At 39.6% G+C, this 18,106-nt stretch overlaps 1 protein-coding gene across 4 annotated transcripts in view; it reads left to right on the top strand.

The window, feature by feature from the left end:
- Window positions 1-18,106, top strand: part of ST3GAL3 (ST3 beta-galactoside alpha-2,3-sialyltransferase 3) — a 173,551-nt gene that overhangs the window by 61,895 nt on the left and 93,550 nt on the right. For all 4 annotated transcript variants that reach the window (XM_066555424.1, XM_066555422.1, XM_066555421.1 and 1 more), the window contains one exon: window positions 3,216-3,308. In XM_066555424.1, coding sequence (XP_066411521.1) covers window positions 3,259-3,308 — 50 coding nt within the window. In that variant the 5' untranslated portion in view covers window positions 3,216-3,258. The remainder of the gene's footprint in view (window positions 1-3,215; window positions 3,309-18,106) is intronic.

Raw genomic sequence — 18,106 nt, 5'->3', positions numbered from 1 at the left:
CTCAGTAATGGGGCTAATGAGATGAAGCTATTACAAGCTTCTAAAGCACTAAGAAAGTAAAAGTGTTTGGTTTTCCCATTTGGAAATAAAAGCATTGTCAAAGAGGCACCAATGCAGCAGTGTAGTAGATGCATTGTCATCAAATACAGAGGAGATGTTCATTTGTAGACTTGAGTTCTGTGCAGTTCTTTTATTACAGAACCACATAGCTGCAAACACAGTGTGATTTTTCAAAGTTGGATTTGTTTGAAAGATGTGTAGTACTCTATGGGATGCTTCATGCAGGATGTTTTACACCCTGATTTGTGGAGCACTGATCTCTGCAAGATTTGTGGATCTTGCAGGGAAAAATACCCGCAAAGCAAATGTGTGTATCTAAAATGAAGTCAACTTGGATAGCTTCATCTGGTAGCAGAATGGTAAACAGCAAGGCTGCACCCAAGCCCTACTCTAAATTTGCTCTGGGTTACACCTACTAGGAGCTTATCATTATGAGCATGTTGGCAGTGACAGTATGCAATGCCTATTTCAAAGAGATGGAACAAATAAAACATGTCCCTAGATGGATTTAAAATGTAGAGTGCCCCTTTCTAGTTTTCTGTAGCTTGGTGACTCAAAATGCAGCACCAAGAAAGGAGATGAGCAAATGTTGAATGATAAGAGATGGCAGCTATGGTTGGCTTAGGGAACTGTTCTGCCTCTGGCACTTTGGATCATGAACTTCATCACATCCAAGAAATGTTAACAGCTCGGCCTGGGGGCTTTAGCAGCTCTGGGAGTCTTTGTGGGTTTGTACTGACAGCTCCCCTCCATCAGTATGCAGCGATTGGCATGCGGGGGGCTCACATGCAGGAGGGTCTCAGCCTGCTATTCTTGTGCAGAAACACCATGATGGGCATCTGAGTGACGTTTTAATTTGATAATGAAAGCACCATTAAATCAGAAAAGAGAAAAATGCCTGTGTTTGTGGCTCAAGATATTTTGTGTGACCACTGAGGTCATTTGAGACAGGCCTGCTGTTGAAATAGTTATACAAGTTTGCCAGCAATGACTCACTACTGTGGTGGCTGCAGATAAATTCCAGTTGCTTTCTACTTGTTTTTGGAGGTTTTGGTATTAGGGGTTTCTGTACTTTGCCTAAAGATTAAAATTCTAGCAAGCTTAGGTTCGGTTGAAAAAAGTTAAAATTTCCCACATTTCTTCATATCTGAAATGCTTCAACAAGCTACGATCAATACATCCTGCTGTCCCTTTTGATTGTGTCAGAAGGGGATATAATATACCTTAGCATCATTAAAGCCTTTTGTTTTGTCAGTCCTTCATGTCCCTATTTATAAAGAGATCCTGACTGGCGTAAGAATGCCAATCATTTTGGATACTCCTTTCTCAGATGTTTTTTCATCTCTCTTATTTAAAGAAATGTATTATGATATCACATCATCACCTATAGAAACCAAACTCATGGATTTGGGTTGTGCTAGATAATATTGCACCTCTCCCTTTCTCTCCATGTCTATATCATATATTTAGAGATATCTATACTTTATTGTAAATAATTGGCAGTGTAAATGGCTAAATGTGTTGTTCTTCCATCCTACAGATGAGGAATTTTGGTGGTAAAATACTGCATATTTGGATCATAACCATGCAGGATATGTGTGGCAGAATTAAATAGGATCCGTGTTCTTAAGCTTTTTATGGTGCTTTTTAGCTTAAAAGTCTTATGAAATTAAATACTTACAATGACTATTTATCTTCTCTTGTTTCTTTTCTCTTCCAGCTGTTGAAAGTTTAGATTTTTATTCAGCAGAAATAGATTTTTTTCTTTAAGAGCCACAGAGGTTCTATCTGTATCTATATATTCAGAATTGCAGGGGTTCTGTATACAGAGAGATCATTCCCCTACAGTTTAGGAGCTATAGGAGGTTTTGTACTCTAGGCAGCTAGTTGTAAAATTAATTGTCCTTCTATTGTCCATCCAGTTGGAACTGGCTACTGGCCTCTTGAGAGGTAATGCAGGACCAGTATAAGAAGAATAGTTACTCCCAGTTCAGCATGGAGTTACTATCCTTCCTATATGTAATTTTGAAACTCTGAATCCACATTCATTGCAGGTAGTAGTAGTTTGCTGGTTAAGTGATAATGGTAATGCCTGGGAAAGAACATGAGTGGGATAATAACAGACTCTTCAGAACTGATTTTGTGGTTCTACTCTGTGGGGCCGCACTGTCATCTTCATTTGAGTGTTACTGTTGAACTGGAGGAAGAAACCTTTCATTACTTGCCTGTTGCTGATAATGATGCAGCAAGAACATTGTTATTGATGAGTCTTTGCAGCTTCCACTGAATGTTGAGCATGGAACTGTAAATGCTTTCTTGGTTGTTCTTTGAAGGAATATTAACAATCCTCATATTGTGACTGACGCTAAGATATCTAATGTTACTTTGAAAGCACAAGTGAATTAATTACCCTTGTAATGCTTTAATGAAATGGATGAACGTAAAAATTTTGCAGGTCATGAATAGGGGACACAAAATTAAAGGGTTTTTTCAGATAACTCAGTAGACCTATGGTAAACGCATGTGCTGGACTGAAATATCTTTAACTGAGTTGCTACTCTTGTTTCTGTACAGAAACTGAATGAAAAAACACCCATTATTCTAAATTTGGCCCAAGAGTCACTATCCAAGCTGAATTAAGACACACCTCAACAAAGCAGCAACAATGTCATCTCTTCCAAATACTGAAATCATTCATCCCTTGATGATACCCTGCCAATACTGCTTGAAGCTTTGTTTCAAATTCCTGAAACTATCTTCAAGTAATCTTCTAAATAATACTTTTCTATAATTTTAACTTCGATCATAACTTAGAAAAATAGCCAAAGCGAAGTGCTGTTTAGGTCTTTTTTCCTTTTGAAAGGTTGAAGTCTAAAATGATTATTGATATTTTTCTTCCATGAGCTTTACCTTGCTAGCTATGAAAATCTTTCAGCAAAACTAGTGGTTTAGTGGTATTACAGATATCTTTACCTCTCTGCTTTTTTTGTTGTTCTTCTGTGATGCCATAGTGCAACAAATAAATAATGGTCTGTGTTTGCAATTACTCCCTGCGGCTCTTTTCTGCAAAGCTATATGGAGAAAAATTACTTGGATGATTCCAAAAACTAGTTCATAGCCAGGAGAGTCCTGATTCTGTACTTGTTTTTTCACAGGCCTCCAGAACTAGCATCAAAGTATGCCAATTTCTCTGAGGGAATGTGCAAGCCAGGCTATGCATCAGCGCTCATGACTGTCATCTTCCCAAAGTAAGTAATCACTGTGGGAGTTTTTCCCCACTTCCCCCAACAACTTCTCATCCTTCAAGGTGGGTGATAGGCAGAGTTTGTCTTGAAAAGTGTCATTGCTCTGTCACTTGATTGGTTCATGGAGAGACCAGTGTTGAAATTCTGGACAGTTTGAGTGGTCAGTGGCAATGGCTTAGTTGACTTCAGTCTGACGAGGACTTTGTTCAAAGAGTAGAGACCCGTGGGTGTTGAGTAATAAAACAAATTATGTTGTCAGTGCATGATACAAACGTGTGGTCAGGCTCACTGCTAGCGCCAGGCAATGCAATGCTTAGGGAGCTTTGGCCATGATTAAGTTATCTGGAGTAGATAGTAAAGTGTGATGTTCTGTTGTGGTTGATTTTGAGTTTTTTTGTTCTTGGGAGAACAGGGTAAAGCATCCCTCAGGTGCCTGGAGTTTATAGAATTGCTGGGAGACAGTTCAGAAGATAGATTGGCAGGAACATTAATCTGTTGAGGCTCAAGCATTTCAGTTTGGTGCATTGAATGGAAAATTTGACCAAACAGATAGACCATTGTACAAGCTTCTTGTTCATGTGGAAGAGATGCTCTAGTGCAATGATCTCTTTGGCAAAAGAGATTGTGGACTTCTTAACATAACTAGCACTTTTCCAAAAGAGATATTTTATTTCTTTTGAGGAAGGAATTTCCATGACCTGTGCATCTAAAGGTTAGGTTGAGTGATCATGGCCTTCAAGCCAAGCCTGAAACTGGTGGTATCTTCTGTCTTTGTTTTTGTTGACAAGCATGGTGACTGGAAGCTTTTTTAAAATAAAAAAATGCATCTGACATTGCCTTGTAACCAGTAGATACTACAGACATGCCTTAAAAACAAAACAAAACACCGAAGTTCTCCATCACCACTGTAAACCAAACAATTATCAGTATTATCTTCTGTGAGAATTTTGGAACTCTGGGTAGAGTATAAATACTAGAACTGAAAGTGAGTGCTTTTAAATCTGTGTTTGTGTACATACTAAATGTAAATAGTAGAGAGTAGAATGAACTCATTATTACAAAACTATTAATCTTATTTTAATTTTTAAAATATTTTGGCTTTGAGAGGGAGCTTTTTAGCCTCCTAGAATCTGAAGTGATATTTATTCTCTCCCTCAGCAGCTGCTAGCAGATCTCTGTTCAGTCACCTCCCAGTAGCTGACTGCATTGAACTAATTCCATGCAAAGAGGTACAAACATGTCTCTAGTCGAAGCAAGTGTTCATACATTGAAAAATTGTATTCACAATTTTAAAGACAGCAACTCACCAGGTATTTATATTCAGGTGCTTGTTTAGCATGGACCCTAAAACTTAACTAATGTTGACATTTTTTCCTGTGATGTCTTTGATTTCTTTACAAATTCAATTCAGTGTTGGACATTTAGTTATTTTACCCAGTTCTGCTGTAAGGATGGCTGACCAGTAGTTCTGAAAAAAAAATCAAGCTGCACTTAAAATTCCTTCTCCTCTGTAACTTTCCTTGTACTCAGAGAACTAAGACAGTTAATATTACCAAGCCAGGTATTCAATATATTTAAAACTCTTAAAGCCAAACTATCATGCCTGTTCATTTAAAGATTGGAGCTGCATGATTTGTTTTATTCTAGCTTCTGTTTTCAGCTGATTGTGTCATTAGAAAACCATCATCTCTACAACTGACGTTTTTTAGGCGTGGTCTTTGTGGTAAAATGTGTGTTTTTGTTGGGTGTTTTTAATATTTGGATAAAGTTGGTTTGGCTATTTTCAAGCATGAATAAAATGAATAAATGTTTTCCTATTTTAAGGTTCCTGACTTTTTAGTGCAATTTTAAATGTGAATAGGCAAAATATGGTGGAAATACTTGAAATAGAATAAATGTTTCTCAGAGGATGTAGCTGTTCTTGATGCTTTTTTACTGGTAAAAATGAGAATTCAGACTTTAGCAAGCATAAGCAAGTGCTGGATGGATTAAAGGGCAATGGCCTGAGAAATACCAAAATGTGGTCGATAGTAAAGAAAGACTAAGCATTTGTTTGTTTGTTTGTTTGCTTTAATCAAGTCCTCAGTTGATCAGTTCTCATTCTAGCAGTGCTTTATCCCTTCATCAATAATGCTATCTGGAAAAAATCCTAGGTTGTGAGTATTAAATAAAGGGTCAGTTATTTCTAAAGAACAATCTGGATTGCCTGATTTAAATGGCCACAGTCCAACAAAATATATGTTAATATATCCAACATGAAATAAAACATCTGGGAGGACCAAATACAGATTTTACCTTCAAGATAGAAAAAAATCCTCTATCTTGGAAACAGGCAGAGAAATCTTCATGTCATCTTAACAAAATACCATTTCCTAAGTGCTATTTCATAGTGCAAAAAAAAAAAGTTGAGAATTTTGTGCGAAACACTGACTTAAAATTAAAATACAAAACCTCACAATCCAAGATTTCTAGACTACTGTGTCCAGTTTCAATGGTAAAGTGTGAGAAGGGAGAGGAAATAAGAGATGGAAGAAAAGCCACAAAAATGAACAACGACTTGCTTAAACAGTAAAATAAACAAGACTTCTAGAAATAAGTCATCTTTCTGAAGCAGAAGTTGTATCCAAATGAGGAGAATAGGAAAGAGCATTAACTTTGGCAAGTTAAATATAAACCATAATGAGGTAGAGCAAAAAAAATGTTGAGGAACAACTTTGTAGAGACTTTAAAAAAATAATAAAGCTTTTTGTCTAACTGTCAAAGGCAGAAAGCCTGTCAGAGATCCCGATGAGCTGATAGAGGTTCCTAATATTACATGTGAGCTGAGGGAAGGTAAAGCTGGTGCAGAGAAGTTATTTGCATTGCTATTCACTGCAGAACAGTTCCCATGTGGACCCTTCATTTCCAGGGGACAGGCTGGGGGAATGTGACAGAAGCTTGACGTTTTGGAGTGAATTCCAACACAAAGAATTGCTAGGAAAAGTTCTCACTTTGTGAGGAACTCGATGTTGATGTTGCCGAGTTACACACGGTTGTGTGTAATCATTGCTTAAATTGGTCTTAGAATGGAGGAATGAAAAGCAGTAAACGTGCTGGGCTTTTCAAGAAGGGTCTGGGGGGTTCTTTGGGAAAGTGGAAGCTAAGAGCAAGCCTGGTTTCTGTATCAAGCTCCTCTTAGAACCTAAAATTAAAGAATAGCATTAGTATTTGTTCACAGATAGAGAGGAGACAAGTTGTCTTCTGCAGCAGGAGCTTCTGCCCTGTAAATCTGCTTGTTGTGTTTCAATGACTGGATCAGCATTTGATAAAGGTGATTTAACTAATACAATACATCTGGATTTCTTTGAAAAACCCATAATACACACATACAAAAAACCCTCAAGCAAACAAACCCCTGCCCAAAAAACTAAAACCAACCAAATATTTGCTGTTGGAAAGATTTTTCGGCAAGTTAAACTGGTGTAATGCTGTACTGATTAGATAGTGACTAGGTAAATAGTGACAACTGTATGGAAAAGATAAGAAGATTGGACAGTACAGGGAGTCTTCTGGAAGAAAGTGTGCTGGGATATCTGGTGTTCTAAGTGCTCATAAACTACCTGGAATGGAGGATGAATAATGAAGCACTAACACATTTTTCCAGGTGGTAAGACCAAAAGCTGACTGTGAGCAATGTCAGAGGGATCTCACAGTGGTAAGTGATGGGGCAAGAAAATGGCAGCCCAAATTCAGTTCTGATAGAGATAAGATAGCGTTTGTGGAGAAGACTCATATGATAGTTTGTGGTATGTGGTGGACTTAGTTGTGCCTTAGTTATACTCTGTGAAGCAGAGCAAGCAGAGGGTGTTCACAAGCCTGTATAACATAGTGAGTGATGTGGTTTGACAAGATTTGGAGATATTAAATGCAAATATTGTGCTCCAGGTTTAAAATAAATAAAGGTAAGTGCTATTTCATGTTATTTCCAGTTACATTTTTCTGCAAATGGCTCCATAGTGGGCAAAAGATTTTTAAAAAATAAAATATACCCTGAAGTATATTTTATATACTTAAAGTATGGAACTCTCTAAGTTACATCCCAAATGGATGTTGAAGGCAGCATGTGGCTTGATGTAGTCCCTCTTTCTTAGGCTTTTTTACTGGAGTGTTGTCCCATGGTCTCAGACATCAGGTGTTGGACAAAATGGATGGCTGGTCTAATCCCTTGTGCCCATGCCTTTCTTTTCTGGGTTTTTCAATGATAGCAGAGTGACATAGCTTCAGAAAAACATGCTGTAATCTGAGTCACAACAGTGGCTCCACACCAAGAGAAGTGGGTGCATGATCCCAGAACTGCATCTCAGTGTAAGGTCTGGTCAGCTGGGCTGCTGCTCACTGTAAATGAAGGAGCTATCTAATTTCTCACTTTCCAGGACAATAAGATTCTGCCTCTTGCAAATCTCTCAACAGCAGATAATGACTCAAAGTGCCTGAAGTGAAGTTACTGGTTTCAGAATGATACAAAGGAAATGGCAAGTGTGTTTGTTCGAATGGCATCAGTAGGTCGGTGAATTAGACTACTATGTTCAGTGAATTAAACTATTTTAGTTGGTCTGAGGTCACCTACAAGTCTGGAGTTAATGCTTTGACCTTTTTGAAGAAGGCACTAACTTGTATTTGCAGTGGTAACACTGCAGTCTCCTGCGTGTCTGGCCTTGCTGTGGAAACGATGCTGCCTGTGTACAGCTCTTTCTATGCCCTATTCTTTATCAAATGAGAAAAGAGATCTCTGCCCACAGTTTGTGGCTGACATGCCAGCCTGGGACAGTTCAGCTACTCAATACTCAGCTGCAATTTTCCAACCACAAGCTCTTGTAATTTGGCAGCTAATACTAAAAATTAGAGGAGGCGGTAAATAGAGAGGGAATGTCTGCAGCCTGCAGACTTGTGTATCTGTGTGTGGTAGGGGAACATGGCAAAGAATTATTTAAAGAGTATCTGAAAGTATTTCAGAGTAAGGGAGAAAGGAGAAGTTCAATACACAACAAATCTGTTGGTGTTGTGACCAAAACAGTGAATTTATGATTTGTGATTCAGATACGTAAGACTGTTTTTGCACCAAGGATAAGATTGTAAGCATTTTCTAGTCAATTGGTGCTAAGAAATAGCCTTATATGAATCACAAACCTTTTAAAGTCACTTCAGATATAAAATCAGTCTGGTTTGTTTGATTATTCTGGTTTGAACTTCTGTTGATTAGCAATTGGTATTTTCTTTACAGTCATATTTTTCCCCCTCTTCTTTTTCAATACTGTAGCCTGCTCATCACTCAGACAATAAACAGCTCTCCTGTAAAGTCTTCTGGGTTTATATTTTCATGCTGAATTGCTTCTTTGTACATAAAGTTTAAAATTTTTAAAGCTTTCATATCAGCAGAGAGTGCATGACACAGATTTATGCCAGCCACAAAAATTTCAGTGGCTTTCTCTGAAGTCATTCTTCTGTGGGTTTTTTTTCTGATGTTTAGTTCCCCCTTGATTTTGTAGGTCACAGACTCCTGTGCCTTTCTGCACTTCCACAGGCTGGGGGAGTATAGATAGGGCAGCACCAGAAGGCCTTTCTTCAGAGTATAGACTCCTGTCTCCTTCACATCAGAGCTTGGTAAAAATTTATTTGCCATTTCTTTCTTACAGATATGGTTTTGCAGTTTTTATGCTTTAGGGGAAAAACCCATTCTTATATGCAAATGGGGGATAGGGACTTTGGGTGGAACTGGAGCTTCAGCAAGGGCTTTAGTAGGAGTCAGGATAATTTAAAAATATGGTCCCCTGATCCTAAGTATTTCCACATTCATTTCCATATCTCCTTTCAGGAAGCTGTGCTTCTTATAACAAGCACACAATAGCATTTGTCCATCCCACACATTTCTGCTTTGTTGTTTAGATATTCAGAAAAAAATATTCCAGAAAGAGAATTTTTTAACCCTCTGCTTGGAATTGACTTTCTGCATGTCTGACTGTCTCCATGCCTCATGAATTACTGCCATACCCAGCATGGGCTTGTACTGAAGTGACAGGACATGAGCTCAGTGCTTCGGGGCTGTCAGTGCAGGTGATGGTGATGGCTGCTTCCTCTGTGATTAACTATTTAAGGAGACCAGAGGAAGGCGAAAGATGGCAGCTTCATGTGGCTCCTGAGAGCTCCTGAAGAAATAGGCTGGATAATTAATGTGCCACTGAGGATTGCTACAGGGATTCAAAACTGTTGCCTGACTGTAGTGTGGTGCATCTGCTGCATAGCTTGGGGTCTTCTCAGGTGCAGTGGAGAGTATCTCTTAATATTTTAGAATATATAAAATTATATATATGCTGAATTAGCTATTGTAGTTATTGATAGTAGGGGTTTTTTTACTTCTAAGTTTAAATATAATGTGCATCTCATTTTGAAATACACTGAGGTGGTTCATTTTGTTAATGTGAGCTGTGAAAGCAGCTCGTGTTCAACGAAGAGTACAGACATCTCAAGACTTCCACTGAAGTCAGGATCCCTGTGTCCCAGACACTGCTGTGAGAGTTTTCTGCTTTTCTTCAAAACAGGATTGATGCTGTTCTGGGAATGGGGAGTACTCAAATCCCTGTCCCTTCTTTAAACCTCTTGTTCTGTGCCTCTGTATTCATTTAGGAATAGTGTGTGATGGTGACAGAGATGGTTTCAGAGCTCACAGTTACATTTGGAGTCCCAGTAACTACTGTAATCACAGCTCTGGAAGGAAATTCCTAGGTGCCAGTGCTCAAAAAGGTGTTGAGGGAAGCTGAAATCTTCATCACACCTCCCACCTGTCACCATGTCAAAGACTAAGAAAATATCATTGTTGCATTATTGAGGTTTGAATTTGAAGGGACAAGTTAATGCAGGTGTATTTTCTGATAGGCAGTACTGAACATCATCAATTTCCTTCACTTTCTTGGTTAACTGTGGCTAAAAGAGTTCAAGACTCACAGAAGGGGAAAGGAAGGATGAAAGAGAAGTTGTTGGTGCCCTGGTCACTTGAGCTGTCAGGGTTTTCCACCTCTCCAAGCTCCAGGCTGTTAAAAGCCTGCCCGTGCCATGCCAGGGGATTGAAGCCTGCTGCTGCTCACCCTTACCTCCTGTCACCTCCTTGTTCTGTGTTTTGTAAATCCCAGGCTAAACAAACATGCAAACCAAAACACACACCCTCTCAAATCACTTCTGGTGTCTGGGTAGCACCTCCCCACGCAGAGCTCTGTGGCTTTTCCAGTAACACATCTTCCCGTGCAGTCAGCTGCTGTTCCACTGTCACTGCTGGTAAAGGCAATATTTTGCACTTTCCTACCTTTCTTTCCTTGTGAATTTTATGAAGTGGTGCCTTTTTTCTCCTTTATATGTTGGTTCTGGAAAAATTTTCTCAGCTTTTTCAGCTCTGCAGTTAGTGTGTCAGGTATTCTATATAATTTGAAAGCAGTTACTAAGAGGATGATTTTAAAAATATGTATTAGTGTTGATTTTGAGTGACAATTGGGGTCAGAGTATACAGCAGGTAAAATTCCCATGTTTGTTTTATTGTCATGGACTCACTTAAGATATTTAAATCTCTCATACTTCGGCCTAAAGGTGACAGGTATGTTATCTCACTAAATATTTTTGCGGAGGCTGGCTCTAGTGAATATACAGCACAGTCTGCTAAGAGATGTTTGCTTTCAATGTTCAAACTAGGCTTGTTGTCTGAGCTCTTGGTGCTATTTATAGCTGGGCCAATTGGATTGCCCTTTACAGCACCCTGACTGCTTCAGTCCCTTGCACCTGCCTTGTCTGTAGGAGGAAGCTGGGATTAAGGAGCAGCTTTTGTTAACTCATGTCCAGAGTGTTGCAAACCTCTGGTACTGAAATGGTGGTAACTAAAGCTTTGTTTAAAGTGTGGTCATAGAACTTAATTTCTCTGTGGCAGAATCCCTTCAATTCATTTTTTATTGTAGAGAACAGTGCTTGGGAACATAATTCCAGAGAGGAGCAGATGAATCCTGACACATAACTTCACTGCTAGCTCTGAAATTCATGCACTGATTGACCAGCTGGAGCTCAAAATACTTTGTACTTCAAAACAAAATTCAATGGCAGCAGCTCATTGCCTCACTACTGGTGATGTGCATGCTGCTGCAGTCAGGTTGAAGTAGACTTGGCATAATGTAAGAGTAGATATAAAAAAAAAAAAAAAGAGGAAGAAAAGGAAAAGGCTCTGGTTTTGTTTCTGCATCCCCACTGTTTGCCTAAGGAGCTCGTGCTGCTCCATCACCTGAGTGAGCAGAGCTGCCTGTGCACAGTGCAATGAACTGGGAAAGTAAAGTAATCCTTAGAACTGAACATGAGTTTTCCCTCCCCCATCCATCTACTCATTTAGTGCAAGATTATTTTTAATCCAGACCAGTTCACTGATTCAGGTTATGAAATTTCCATATCATTATACAAACCCTGCCAAGGGTGCAGCCTGAGAATTGAAGAGCTGAGGTGATGGCACTGCAAAAGCTCTGTAAGCCAGCCTGGGCACCAGAACAGGGATGTGGGGAGCTGATGCTCAGGAGGCAGAAGTGTGGTTTCACCTTCAGTTCATGTAGGTTGTTCCTTCTATCCCATGTTGAATTTTTAACCTTTAACCAAATATGTATAGTAATACATGCAATTCCCTTGTGCTGATCATGACAGTAGATTCTGTATCAGAGCATTTTTGGTGCTAATATCTTTCATGTTTGACCTCTCTCAAGAGTTTAAAATGAAGTATGTGAATCCAGGTGACGTGCAGGCTTTGTGACTGAAAAGTATGTCTTCAGAGTCTATTTCGTGACTTTGAAACTAAGTGAGACTATAAAATGAAAGCTGGAACATGGACACAGGGACTTTACTGAGTATGTGCCTTTCTGGCTTCAAAAGTGATGCAGAGCATATGTGTTCTTGCTTTAATATGAGTACCCTGCATCATATGTTAGGGTGGGAACAGGACAGGTTTGGTTGTTTTGAAGGTGGCTTTTTTTTGCTTGTTTTTGTTTTGAGGAATACTGAAGTTATTTTAAATTGTGGACTGTTAACAAAAAAAAAAAGGGGAGAGCTTTGAAATGTACAAATAAATAACCATATTTGCGTGAGCATGTAAGATTGTAATAGAAGCAATAAACTTAATTAGTGCTACCAAATGAGCATATTTTATTGTGCATGTGTGTTTGGGCTCTGTTGCTGCAGCCCATCTGCTCTTAAAGCTATACGAGTAAGAATGTTTGACTTCCAGGAAAATCTTGAAAATCTTGCAGGAAAGATTGCTTGAGGTTCTAAATCCATCTGAATGAAGGAAAATATCAGTGAGCATGGAATGCAAGAAGTGAAAAATATCAGTGAGCTTGAAGGTTAATCTGTAATATCACTGTGATTTTGATATACAAGTCTTACCTTCTTTTCTCTTCCTCACATTCCTATAAGAAAATGTTTTTATCTCTTTTGATTAAAACTCTGACTCTGCCTTTCTGAAGGTTCATATTTATTGGTTCAGGCCACCATCTCCCCAGAGCCCCAACAAGTTCCTTGGTATCTTTGAGAATCTGTATGTCACTGGTGATTTCCTCTTGCTGTAGAAAAGTGTACAGCTTCCCTCAAAGTTTTCTGAATTGTATTCAAGAGTGAATAATTGTTCCTACTGAACTCCCTACTGGTGGCTTTCATCACATTTCCTATCTTTGGGTAGATTTCAAGTCAAATTATTTTCCTCTTCTATCTTTCCCTCTCCTCTATTACTGCTCACTTTGTTCTATTATTGAAACATTTCAGGAGTGTCAGTGCATGCAAATGCTGTCACTGAGCCAGTGTACTTTGGCTAAGAATATGGATGAAAAGGCAGCCTGATAATTTATGCAAGATTATTAGACCAAATTAGAAACAGTCTGGGGAACCCTCCAACTCTACATTAGGCAAACGAAGGTAAAAACTGAAAAGATTATAAATTCTCTTTGTGGCAATTTGAAAAGTCACTTGAGAGCATTGTTCAGACAATGTTGTAGAAACTCTGGCACCACCACAGAGAGAACAGCAAAAGCACCTTTGGCAACTATTTTCTTGGTACCTTTACTACAATTCTGAGCTAAGTCCATAAATGATTTGCTAAATACTATCAAAGCAGTGCTGTAACTGTTGCAGTAGTGGCAGGGATCACAATAACTTGGTGAAGTTCCTGTAGTTTCCCAAGTTTGCCCAACCCAAACCACTGGTAATGCTGGAAACCAGGGCAAGGGCATTGCCACACACTGCAGTGGGATAGCAGATTTCACTTCTATTGCACACTGTGGGTTCTTATTCTGCTTCTGTCTTGCTAAATTCTGGAGATTCATGCATTCAGTAAAAGTTGTTTCCTTTTTGTGTAATCTGCTGTACATTTAAGAATGATCACATCCTTTTTCTCCTGAAGCACTTTGAGTTACTTGCACAGGAACTTCCTTTGTGCAAGTCAGGGCTGTAGCTTACTCCAGTGTCCAGCTTGAAAACCAGAAAAACTGTGTCCAGCTTTCTTGAGAAGTGTTTAATTGTGATTCTTCTGAAAATCATTGCATCTGCCGAGCTAACTTGCTCTTCTTTCAAGCATAAATAACTTATGTAAACTTCAGGATTATGCAAGTTTCAAGTAACATGCCTTGTACAGTTCTTGGAAAAGAGAAGATTTGAGGTTTATATGGTTTCCCCTTTCTAAACTGATATTTGTGTCACACCAATTTTAGCATGTTTCTTATCTGTTTATCAGCTGTGCCAGCCTAGGTTCATGTTCACACAGGTGATATCAGTATGATAAAGAGATTGCTCAGAAGTTAGTTAATTTATCTTGGAATGATATCAGTATGATAAAGAGATTTCTCAGAAATTAGTTAATTTATCTTGGAATGAAACAGATCAAAATATGTGTGACATTCTGAGGGATCTTGGAACACCTGAAGCCAGAAGAATATATAACTCTGCCAGTGCACAAAACCACAATGATTTTACTCCTAGATGAAAAGGTCTGTGCATCTGATTTACTTTGGGCTTGCCTCTGTTAGTAAGAGTCAGTCTCTGGTACTTTTAATGGAAGGTGATGCTCTGTTAGCCACCAGAAGTGTTTGTTTCTGGGCTTGGATATTTTTTTTCCTTTTTTTTTTTTTAAGCTGTTTGTGACACAGTGAGTTTCCCTGTCCCTGAAGCCATCCCTGGGCTCCATGATGTGCTGTCCTGGGCTGGCCTGCAGCATCAGCAAGTCCATAGGATGGCAGCTGTTGTGGCGGGAGAGTCTTGCCTCCAGCTTTGGAAAGAAAACACCAGCTTTGGAATAGCTCAGGGATGTTCAAAGCCACACCAGCTGCTCCACCAGGCAGTGAATTAGGGATGAGTAGCACAGCATATCTCTGTCCTGGGAGTTGTGTTTATGTTTTAACAATTTGTTTGTAAATGTGTAACCTCATGCATGGATACAGTATACAGCTCCAGGCAGTCTTAGTGTAACCTGTGGCAAAACAAGCAGCTTCTTAGAGCCAGTGGTGGCCAGCTTTTTTTGCTTTTGATTTGTTTCTTAAACAGTGTCTGTGGGGTTTAGGCATCTGCAGAGGAAGATGCTGGTCCCAAGGGTCTGATTAAACAGGCCAGCTCTCAGTCTGCTGTTGCTGACTTATTCCTGCTGCTCTGGGAACGTCTGAGAAAGGATGTCCAGAATTTGAAGGAGGCAAAATATGCTTACAGGTTCTGGTTTAAGGAAAGAAAACTAAAATAAAGAAACCACAACATTCTCTGGTTTTTTTCCCTTGTTGGGGATTTTTGTCAGTACATGTACCAGGCATTTCTTCTCCTTAAGGCAGATCTGATCTCCTGGGTAATAATAACTATTTATGGAACAACAGGATACCAAACAGTTTATAAACACTAGGCTTGTTTACTTTTGCTCTGTGACTGCTCATTTCACATAGGGGTTTCCTCATGTGTCAAGGGTGAAGAAACTTGTCTGAGTAGACACATCTGTAAGGAAGTAGTTGGTCTTGCTCTGCCATAGTAACCTGGTGGAAAATCTGTCCTGCTCAGCTAAAAATTGCACCTGTGCTCAGTAAGGAAGGTATTTTAGCAGGAAAGTGGTCATCATGTATTTTCTAAAAGGAAAGAAGGAACTGTTCTCCTTCATTCTTCCAGCTCTGGCACCTGCTGCTAATGGAGGGTGTGGGTTTGAAATGCTGATCTCTGTCTCTTCTCTGGGAAGCAAATTGTTCATTCTTCAGTACTGCATTACTAGGATTTGGAACAGCTGGAGGACTCCTAAACCATGTCCAGACAGGATATTTAAAAAACCAAGGCTAATAGTTTGAGTGGGTTTTTTCTCTTTATATTAACAGGACTTAATTTCCAGTCTTTTGCCATCTTTTGTGGGTTGTTGGACAGAAAACATGGAGGGGAAACAGCACTTCATTCTGTGAAATTAGCTGCCAGACACCACACCCTCTCTGAGGATATGGGAATGATGATGGTTCCAGGCCATCCAGGAGAAAGAGGAGAGAAATCCTGTGAAACAAACCATGTCTGGAGTTCTCTGAGCTACAGAATAATTCATGTAGAAATGCAGAGCTGTGTGAGATGTTCAGTGCTGACTGATGCACCCTGTCTCCATCTAAACGGTGGCTGTGAGATGATGAACTGCTGAGATGTTTTGACAGATGCCAGTCAGAGGGATGCTTTTGACAGGTTTTTTGTAATGATTAACATCACTTGAAGCAGTTGTTTGGGTTTCTGCATGTTTGTTTTAATTCATCTCCTCTTTGTTTCACTTTCACAGCAGTGCCCAGTTTACCATAATGAGATTCAGGAAGCTGGAATCAGTCTCAATTAGGGAGGTTACTGTAAATATTTTCACTGACAGAACTGTCTTTATTCAGTTAAGATCTCAAAATACTTGAATGTCATCTTATGTTAAACTGAAGATCCAGTAATTCAAATAAAGTGATACCAGGAGGGCAGTTTCTTCTGAGATAGTCCTGTCTTTAGCTATTCTAATGAAAATGTGCTCCCTGAAGATACAGGAAGCCCAATGAGAGTCAGAGAGAGGTGCATGAGGGAAAAAGAAAAGTTTCCTACAGACAGATCTAACAGTATTCAACAAGTTGCCTGGCCTGTTTAGAAGTGCATAGGCACTGTTGTCTGCAGTTGGTAAACTGAGTAATAATTTGAGTTGTCTGTATCTGGAGAACTTGGAGCAGCTATCAGTGACAAGCCCCTCTTCCCTGGTGGGGAGAGGAAGCCTCAGTATCACAGACACCTGGCTGAGGAGGAGCCCTCAACAGCTTATTCACAGTGACTGCTGCAGCTAAGTAAAAAATTAAGTGGGAAAATCAGTGTTAAACACTTGAGACTTTTCTAGAGTTATGGGAATATCTAGCTTGTAGAAGTTATTTTTTAGCATAGCACAGACTTTCAGCTGCTACTGAGGTGTTTCTTTTAATACCCAAGACCTGGCATGCCAGCTAGAGAGTTAGACACACAGGAGGGGAGGTTTCCAAGATTGTTCCAGTTTGTGAGTGTTCAGAGGGTTTGTCTGCTACATTTTATTTTGAGTTTGGTTTGGGGTTTTTTGTGGATTACAGTGCATCTCTTCATGTCAGACCATTAAACAAAATTTTTAAAAACCAACCTGATTTCTCTAGCAAATCAGAGTTGAAATTCTTGATCAGCAGCTTGAAAATAGCTACAAAACAAAGCATGCAGTTAGCCAAGTACAAAATTCTGAATATACCTGGCATCAATCTCTTCATTTCATCTGCTGCTACAAGATTTTGAAGACTTGTCTTGACTGTGGAAGCCAAGTGTCAACTCTTCGATATTCTGACTTCATAATGCTGCCTTTCACTGCAGTGCTAGGGAAGGAGATGCTTGTTCTCTGTCTTGTCTCCCAGGGTTTGTTCTGTGCTGTAGTCCTGGGCTGTTTTCTCGCACATGCAAGGCAATAATTTCTCTCCTTCTCCTGTTTTTTTCATCAGAGCTCTTCTTTTGGGTCCATCTGCCCTTTTGTGTGGATGGAGATTGTGTCACACAGATTGTGTCCCTCCTTTATCTCTCTTGGACTACATCTCTGTTCACTTTTTTGTTTAAATAAGATGCTAACCTTTGTTGTTCACAACATTTTTAAGGCTCCTACAGCAATTTGTAAATCTTGTGACAGACCTCTCTTCTCAGTTTTTTTGGGGGGGGAGTTTTGGATGTAATGGGAGGACGCAGAGGCAGCAGAGGAGAATAAGAGAGCATGTGCTGGTGAACCAGAGGGTTCAGGCTCTCTGGGGCATTTCAAGGGAGCACAAGCACTGCTTTGGTGGTTTGTAGTGAGCCACTACAAAACTTTGCCTCCCAGGCCCTGGAAATTCTCTCAGTTCCCTCTAGCAGGTATAAACTGGTGGGTTTCCTGTAAGCCTTGCTCAGGAAAAGACCCTACAGTTACCATCATCCCTGGAGCATGACAGCCACCTTCACTCTGCTGAAATGCAGGGAGCTGATTTGTTTCCCAGCAGACTAATTGCTCATGGCTTATTATAGAGACTATTTAGTGCCCTGTTCTGAAGACTCTTTGTTCTGGACAGCATGTTTTAGAATATGTTTGTATGTGCTGGCAAATTTTTTGAGTTGTGCTGTTTTTTTTTTTTTAAAGGTCACCTTGGGTTTAGGCGAGTTTAAAGAACTGCAGCAGCTAAATAGATACAAGAAATTCAAACAAATCCTGAAGGTGGTTGGATTGTGGAATTCTTTTCAGCTTTTCAGTCTGAACTTCCTTAAAT

The sequence above is a fragment of the Molothrus aeneus genome, chromosome 9 (genome assembly GCF_037042795.1).
Source record: "Molothrus aeneus isolate 106 chromosome 9, BPBGC_Maene_1.0, whole genome shotgun sequence".
NCBI classification, from domain to species: domain Eukaryota; kingdom Metazoa; phylum Chordata; class Aves; order Passeriformes; family Icteridae; genus Molothrus; species Molothrus aeneus.
This window is presented reverse-complemented; position numbering and strand designations above follow the sequence as displayed.